Source organism: Hemibagrus wyckioides, linkage group LG12, assembly GCF_019097595.1.
Source record: "Hemibagrus wyckioides isolate EC202008001 linkage group LG12, SWU_Hwy_1.0, whole genome shotgun sequence".
Classification (NCBI taxonomy): Eukaryota; Metazoa; Chordata; class Actinopteri; order Siluriformes; family Bagridae; genus Hemibagrus; species Hemibagrus wyckioides.
In genome coordinates, this window is record NC_080721.1 from 13184512 (window position 1) to 13193549 (window position 9038).

At 36.4% G+C, this 9038-nt stretch overlaps 1 protein-coding gene across 12 annotated transcripts in view; it reads left to right on the forward strand.

Annotated features, from left to right (window-relative positions):
* The first annotated feature begins 59 nt into the window (after positions 1-59).
* LOC131362396 (NACHT, LRR and PYD domains-containing protein 12-like) overlaps positions 60-9038 on the forward strand; it is a 152737-nt gene continuing 143758 nt past the window's right edge. For 4 of the 12 annotated variants that reach the window (XM_058404352.1, XM_058404351.1, XM_058404350.1 and 1 more), the window contains exons 1-6: positions 64-510; positions 898-955; positions 2297-2431; positions 2760-2876; positions 4912-4965; positions 5201-7102. In XM_058404352.1, coding sequence (XP_058260335.1) covers positions 2382-2431; positions 2760-2876; positions 4912-4965; positions 5201-7102 — 2123 coding nt within the window. In that variant the 5' untranslated portion in view covers positions 64-510; positions 898-955; positions 2297-2381. Of the gene's footprint in view, positions 511-897; positions 956-2296; positions 2432-2759; positions 2877-4911; positions 4966-5200; positions 7103-9038 lie in introns of all 12 variants that reach the window. The other 8 variants (XM_058404357.1, XM_058404356.1, XM_058404348.1 and 5 more) reach the window with 7 other exon arrangements.

Below are 9038 nucleotides of genomic sequence, written 5' to 3' on the forward strand. Positions count from 1 at the left end.
CGAGCGTGAGAGTGAGTGTGAGTGTGTGTATGTGAGTGAGAGAGAGAGAGAGTGTGAGTGTGTGTATGTGTGTGAGTGTGAGTGTGATCAGGAAGATCTTTGGCTTGTTCAGTACTCAAATGTTATACACATCTATGCAGTGGAATGCTGCGATAAGTTTACCATCCTACCCTGTTAGTCAAACGTTTATTTTAATCAATTAATTAATTTTATTTGTTTCTTTCTTTCTTTCTTTTACTATTATACCCTCACTGGGGGCTGAGCCCCCCTTAAATGAAAATCCTAGAATCGTCCCTGTGAACGAGTAAAAAAATAATTGAATCTTTTGCTTTTTCTTAATTTTTAATCAAAGAGCCGACTCAAAGAGTCGATTCGTTCCTTAGTGAATCAGTTCCCGAAAGTGAAAGTGTTTGTTCTCCAGCTCCGACTCCATTTTGTCTCATCGCAGCGACTGAAACGGAGAAACGGTGTTGTTAATGTCCAACAAGACGGACTGTTCAATACAAGAAGGTAATTTTTATTTTAAAATAAATCACTTTATATCATGTATTTGATACAAAACTGGTGTTATATTGTAATGACATCGTGTAAAAAGAGCAGTAAGAAAACCGCTTCATTTCAGCTGAACTTCCTCTTCAGTGTGTTTCCCGGTGTGTGTAAGTGTTCGGTGTGTGTTAGTTATATATTCCAGTTTTTCTACTAGATTTTTCCTTCATTTTGTTTGGTTTGTGGTTATTTTTGCTTTAATAACGTGGAACAGACATAATGTGTTTTAAAATCTGACTTCTACGAAAGTGAAAACAACAAAACCAGCCAAGGCCATGAGGGTGTTGTCTCGTGATCTCTGAAAAATGTTTTATTTTACTTTTATTTTATTATATTTTATTCATATTTTAGTTCAACCAGCCATCATCTAGGAAAGTGGGATAATGTTCCTGTACATCAATATCCCTATGTAAGTATAATTGATTAATTAATTTGTTGGTTAATTTGTTAATAATTTATTTAATACATTTTTGACCAGTTATAGGTGTTAAAGTCAAAGGACAGAATTATGGACTCTGGTTTGTGTTTTTATTTTATTGAGCTGCTGAAGTTTATGTCACCATCACTGTGTGTTTATTGTGTAAGGACTATGTTACTGTAAATCTAAATGTAATACAGCTGCCTCAGGATTTATCTAATATATTTATTTAAGTACAATATCATAATTGTGTAAATAAATTTATACTGAAGCGGGGCCATATTGCTATGTGTGAAGCAAACGTCAAAGTGCAGATGATTTATTATATATACAAGCTCTCTGTAGTACTCCCCTATATCTGGCCCTGTTGCTTCCTGTTCATGAAGATTTTGATCAGCGTTTGTCTGCAAACCAGGCAGCATTTCTTAAACATAGTGCAATAACTATGGAAACATCCTGGGCCCTCAAACTGTCTGGTAGGGAAGGTAATCATCTCTTCATAATCACTGTACTGTCTGTGGAAAGGTCAAAGAGTCACCTTCTAAAATAAAATCTACAATAAATCTGTGGCCAGCTGCAATGTCATGGCATCAGTGATCAGTGTTTTTCCATAAGGAATGTCTTTTTGTTGATAGCCGTTCAGCCGTATTTCTGCCTGTGGTGGTGTTCATGTGAGCTCCCTAATTAATCTGGGTTCACAATCAGCACACACTCTTTGGAGTGCTTTATTGATGTTTAAACAAATTTGTGTACCAATCTTGCCTTTGTATATATTTTTAAATAACTGTTGTTTGCACTGTGTCTGTTGTTTACTGCTCAAAAAATTAAAGGAACACTTTGAAAACACATCAGATCTCAATGGGGTAAAATATCATTCTGGATATCTACACTGATATGGACTGGGAAATGTGTTAGGAACGAAAGGATGCCACATGGTTTGATGGAAATGAAAATGTTCAACCTACAGAGGGCTGAATTTAACAGTGTGATCTGTCAGTGTGTCTTATATGCTTCACAAACATTATTAAGAATCTATTATTTCTGTTATCTGTGTGTGCTCTTGCCACCTGATGTCATTGTTCCTGCCCTCTGCTCCCACATGACATGACACCACTGATTAATCCTTATAAACTACTGTAAATTCTCCTGATTCTTAAGTTTCTGGCCGCTCACATGTGTAGTTCAGTTCCAGATTCCCCATGACTGAATAATTTGGTGTTAGAATGTTAGGGGTCAGTTACTGTATGTAAAACTATGATTTTTTTGTGGTCAGAGATGTAAAAGTTTGGTCCTCTCCATGTTTAACTGGACATTTGTTTTTGTCTTTATTAGAAGAGATACCAGCAGAAGAGATCAGTATCATCAGTGACTCAGCAGTGTCTCCATAAACTGTCTGTTCATACACTAATATTCAAAAATGGAGATCACTGATCTGGACACAGATATGACCCCAACGCTAATGAAGTGGTAACTATATTTCTGCATTTTAGTCATTAATTGTTCATATCTGAAATAAGTAGTGAGTATATAGAGTTCTGCTGTTAAAATGTAAAGCTGCAATGCAGAATGGATAAAGGAATTTTTCATGACAGGATTTTACATTGACTTATAATAAACATGGAAGTAAAAGAATCTTAATTTGACAATAAAAGTAATAGTACTGTCTAATAACATTATTAAAAATAAAGACTGTACCTGTCACTGTTCATTAAGAGAGAAAAGTGTATAGATTGTATTTGTAAATTTGTTGTGAGTGTATTTAAGTCACTAAAATACTGTCTGTAATGTTGTACAGTAAACTTCAGAAAGAGAGATCAGACTCACCAGCAGTCAGCTGTGTCTCCATGAAGAGTAAAGAGTCTATGGACCCTCCTTTGACCTTTAAAACTGCTGATTCCTCACCTTTATACAGGTAACATCTCACAGTTCTAGTTAAAGTCAAGGTTAATGTCTGTGCTACACAGTTATAAGCAGATATTTTAATTTATATTATAGTTACTTGGTCTATAGTGATGCTGCAATACTTTCAGTAAATGCTTTAGATGAAATAGTGTAAATATTTATGAAGGTAATGTCTTAAATTCTAAATTTATAAATGTTAATATAAGCAAAAGACTAAAGAATAGTTATGAAAGGTAATGAAACTATTACTACTACGACTACCACTACTACTACATATTATTATTATTATTATTATTATTATTATTATTATTACAGGTTATCAGAGTTTGTAACATACTGTAAGTGTATTTCGTCTTGTGCTTGCAATTTTTTTCAGCAAGACTAAGAAATGTCATAAACCCCATTCTATGTGTACATTATTTTTGTAAGATCATTCAGATACCATTCACTAGGGCTGCAGCTATCGATTATTTTACTGATCGATTATTCTACCAATTATTCAATCGATTAATCAAGTAATCGGATAAGAAGTATTTTTTCTTTATTAAAGACGAATACTAAATATTCAAGAGAAAAAAGACAGGTCTCTTAAAATGAACAACTAAGTTGTTTCCTATTTAGAAAAATGAAAATAAACCTATTTAGTGCCATTGACATTCAAAATGCAAATACAAATATATAAATAAAAAAACTTTATTACTTCAAAAAAGGTAAACAGTACAACCTAAAACAAAATAATAATAATAATAATAATAATAATAATAATAATAATAATAATAATAATAATAATTATACCTAAACATTGCACTGATGTTGTGCAACTTAACTTTGATGTTTCGGTCTAACTACAGCTCAAGCAGGACATAAGCCTTTACTGTCTTCCTGGAAGACTTTGTGGTTTTTGTAAGAGACAAAAATTAATGGACAGGAAGGAAACTTGGAACAAGAACAAGAGTCCATACACATCAAATTTCTTAACACATTTATAGAGTTATTTGGAGAATAAACCCTCTTAAATGTCTCTCTACATACTGGTGTGTGTGTGTGTGTGTGTGTGTGTGTGTGTGTGTGTGAGACAGAGAGAGAGTGAGGCTATCAAAATGACGATTAGGCTTTCACAAAACTTAGCTAAATTAGGGACATCATAACTAGTCACCATACTGATTTATGGTCGTAAAGAATCACTACATTTTTACTGGACTTAATTTCAACTAGCAATCATATTGTTTTAATCTAAGTGTGAATATTCATATTGATTTAAGGACTATGGACTAACTAATTTGCCTCGATGATTTTTTGTATTCGAGTTTCTCGAGTTACTCAAGGAATCGTTTCAGCCCTACCATTCACAGAACCTTACTTTTGTTCAGTTGTCTTCAAACGTTTCTTATGAACAGAAATAAAATTTGCATGTAGCACGTGTGAGCAATAATCTTTTATTTTAAGATATTCCAACCTTGAGTGGCCCATATTAATTGACACAAGCCTTCACAAAGTTATGAAGTTACAGATATTCATGTACATTATGAGTACCAAAGTGAAGCTGCTAAACCTGCATTTAATAATTAAATGATTAATGCTATAACACATTTGTTCAAGCTGATTAGATGGATCCTCCTTTAAACTTTAATAATAGAGACTTCTCACCTGTACACAGGTAACATCCCATAGTTCATGTATTATTGATGTACTCCTGTTCTGTTACACCCCTAATGACCACATACTGTCCCCTCTGAAAGTATCAGAACTCCAAGGCCAGTTCTTTTGTTTTTGCTCTAAATTAAAGACATTTGAATTTGATCAAAAGATAAGTACGTGATGATATTTCAACATTTCAGCTTTTATTTTCTGAAATTTACATTATAAAATAATTGGAAAAACTCCTAGAGAACATGAAAAATATTTGTGATGTTGAATTTAGCACTGTGTTCTCTAAATATGAATGCAGTTACTACTGTTATTGTAGTAAAATTAGATCTACAGCATGTTTAGTGTACAGTATTAAAGTGATTAAAGTCTTTAACAGATACAATGTTTGTTCTCAGTGTTCTACAGGAGGCACAAAAGAGAAGAAAAAAGAACATCATGACATTTACAGGGTAAGATCAAACCAGTAACATGACTGTGACACTGACACGCTGATATTATAAACCTTTCTACTGATATTTCCTACATTAGATTCATTATATTGAAGAAAACACACAGTAGAATAAAACAAACACAGTGAGAACATTATAAAAAACTATCTGTGATAACCATGCAGGATAACTGATCTTAAACACTAATAAATGAAGCCCATGTCTCAAAATGTCTTCCTGCTTCACCATTTTACAGAAACACCCCAGAATCTGCTGATGTTCCTGAACTCCAGAAAAAGTTCAAATTAAATCTGAAGAAGTTTCAGTGTTTAAATGGAGAGATGATAAACCTGGGAACCCAAACACTCCTGAATGAGATCTACACAGAGCTCTACATCACAGAGGGAGACAGTGGAGACGTCAATAATGAACATGAGGTGAGACAGATCGAGGCAACATCCAGGAGAACAACAACAAGAGAGGAAACACCAATCAAATGTAATGACATCTTTAAGCCTTTATCTGAACAAGACAAACCCATCAGAACTGTTCTGACAAAGACCTCATCTGAACAAGACAAACCCATCAGAACTGTTCTGACAAAGACCTCATCTGAACAAGACAAACCCATCAGAACTGTTCTGACAAAGACCTCATCTGAACAAGACAAACCCATCAGAACTGTTCTGACAAAGGGAGTCGCTGGCATTGGAAAAACAGTCTCTGTACAGAAGTTCATTCTGGACTGGTCTGAAGGAAAAACAAATCAGGACGTCCACCTCATATTTCCACTTCCTTTCAGAGAGCTGAATTTGATGAAGGACCAAAAACTGAGTCTGATGGAGCTCCTTCATGTCTTTTTTAAGGAAATAAAAGAAACAGAAATGTCCAGATTGGAAAAGGTTCTGTTCATTTTTGATGGATTGGACGAGTGTCGTTTTCCTCTGGATTTCCAGAACACAGAGAGAGTGTGTGATGTAACTGAATCAGCATCAGTGCAGGAGCTGCTGATAAACCTGATCAAAGGGAATCTGCTTCCCTCTGCTCTCATCTGGATCACCTCCCGACCAGCAGCAGCTGATCAAATCCCCTCTGAGTGTGTGCATCGAGTCACTGAGATACGAGGGTTCAATGACCCACAGAAGGAGGAGTATTTCAGGAAGAGGATCAGTGATCAGAGCCTGGCCAATAACATCATCACACACCTGAAGTCATTAAGAAGTCTCTACATCATGTGCCACATCCCAGTCTTCTGCTGGATTTCAGCCACTGTTCTAGAGAGGATGTTGGGTGAAGCAGAGACTGGAGAGATCCCCAAGACTCTGACTGAAATGTACACACACTTCCTCATCATTCAGACAAACATCATAAGAGGAAAATACTCACAGAAGCAGGAGAGTGATGAAGAAATGCTTCTTAAACTGGGACAACTGGCTTTTCAGCAGCTGAAGAAAGGGAACCTGATCTTCTATGAGGAAGACCTGAGAGAGTGTGGCATTGATGTGAGAGAAGCAGCAGTGTACTCAGGTGTGTGTACACAGATCTTCAGAGAGGAGTTTGGGCTTCACCAGAGTAAAGTGTACTGCTTTGTTCATCTGACCATTCAGGAGCATTTGGCAGCTCTCTATGTGCACATGGCATTTATGAAAGAAAACAGTAATGTTCTTAATCAGAGTCAGGTCTGTAACACAATTTCAGATGTCCACAAGTCTGCAGTAGAGCAGGCATTAGAAAGTCAAACTGGACATCTGGACCTTTTCCTTCGCTTTCTTCTGGGTCTCTCACTGGAGTCCAATCAGAAACTCTTACATGCCTTAATAACACAGACAGGAAGTAGCTCCTACAGCAAAGAGGAAACAGTTCAGTACATTAAGCAGAAGATCAGTGAAGATCTTCCTCCAGAGAAATCCATCAATCTGTTCCACTGTCTGAATGAACTGGGTGATAATTCTCTAGTGGAGGAAATCCAACGCTACCTGAAATCTGGAAAACAAAGTGAACTCTCTTCCTCACAGTGGTCTACTCTGGTGTTTGTGTTACTGACCTCAGAACAGGATCTGGAGGAATTTGACCTGAATAAATATTTCAGTCCAGAGAAGATAACAGATCTGGTTCTTCTGAAGATGATGCCTGTGATTTCAGCATCCAGAAAAGCAATGTAAGTAAATCTTATTTACTTAATAACTGAAAACTGGGGGTGTAATTTTGGGGGTGTGATGAAACACCAGAAGCAGCAACAGATGACTTTAATGTCATCATGGATGAAAAGAAAGAAAGGAGATGTGAGTTGGTTGATTCAGTAAATTAGCTCAGGTCAGGATAATCATATCTACTGTCTACACCTGTTGATGTTAGCCTAACGGTGACTGAGCTAACGTTAACATACACTGTTGTTGCTAGGTAACTTCAGACTGTTAGCTAAATATTTAATGTAGATTAGAACATTCTGTGTAGCGTGAAAACGAGTTGACTTTAAACCGCGCATTTTCTCTCAGCTATGTAAGACAAGCAGACTCTGGATACTAGTTAGTGTGATTGCGTCAGCAATTTTATTATTATTATTTTTTTTTATTATTATTCCGTTTCCTGGGCGCGCTAGTAGTCCTAAACGGTAATAGCTAAAATTCTGGTTCCAACGCTAAAATGTTCATCATGTGTTTCTTAAGTGTGCTTTAACTTTTCATGTTGATAAGTATTGTAGTTTATTTTATATTAATTTTAAATTCGATCGTTACGGACTTCACTTCCTGGTTTCCGCACGGGCATTTAAGGAGAGCGCGCACAGTTCGGCTTTTCTCGGAGATTTTCGTGAGCTGTCGTAAACAAGCATGTAAAACGTTACTAGTCCTAAACGGTAATAGCTAGAAACATGGTTCCAACGCTAAAATGTTGCCCATGTTATGCTTATGTGTGCTATTACTTTTCATGCTGATAAGTTTTATAGTTTATTTTATATTAATTTGTACATGCATTTTTCACGGACTTCACTTCCTGGTTTCCGTACAGTTCGGTCTTTCTCGGGGATTTTCGGTAGGTGCCGTAAACGCATCTGTAGATGTCGTAAACAAGCATGTAAAACAGTACCAGTACTAAACGGTAATAGATAGAAACATGGTTCCAACGCTGAAATGCTGCTTAGGTGTGATATTACTTTTCATGCTGGTAAGTTTTATAGTTTTTATATGGATTTGTAAATGTATTTTTCACGGACTTCAGACCGCTGGGGTGTGTGTGTGTGTGAGTGAGTGAGTGTGTGTGTGTGTGTGTGTGTGTGTGTGTGAGTGTGTGAGTGTGTGAGTGTGTGTGTGAGTGTGTGTGTGTGAGTGTGTGTGTGTGAGTGTGTGTGTGTGTGTGTGTGTGTGTGTGTGTGTGAGAGTGTGTGTGAGAGTGTGTGTGAGAGTGTGTGTGAGAGTGTGTGTGTGTGTGTGTGTGTGTGTGAGTGAGTGTGTGTGTGAGTGTGAGTGTGTGTGTGAGTGTGTGTGTGAGTGTGTGTGAGAGTGTGTGTGAGTGTGTGTGTGTGTGAGTGTGTGTGTGTGTGAGTGTGTGAGTGTGTGTGTGTGAGTGTGTGTGTGACGTCAGCTAGAGTGAGGGAGGAGGTTTTTTTTTTTTTTAATTATTTGAGCATGTCTTGCAATAGTTATCATATTCACAATCATTAATCAATAATATTAAACATATTCACAATCACACTCACATTTTCTTCTGGAAATGCAGCATTATAATTTAATGTTAGACTCAATATGATTAACTCAGTGGTTTTCATATCAGAGGACAGATGAGGTGGACAGTTAGGATACATGGAGAGATGGGATTGAATGGACAGATGGAGGACAATGAAAAATAAAATTTCCCCTCCTTTTGGATTACAGAAGTAAGGATTACAGATGGTTATTTCTACCCTGCTATAATACAGTGTTAGAGGCACTAGGTATTTAGGTATTTGTGCTGCACAGAAAATTAGCAGCAGGAATGTAAATATTTTAATTTGTTTATTAACTAAGAGTGGTTGTTTATGCATGAAAGACAATTATTAAAGTAATGATCAACATTTTCATATAATTCCATATTAATGTTGCTGCTGTCTCTCTGCACCT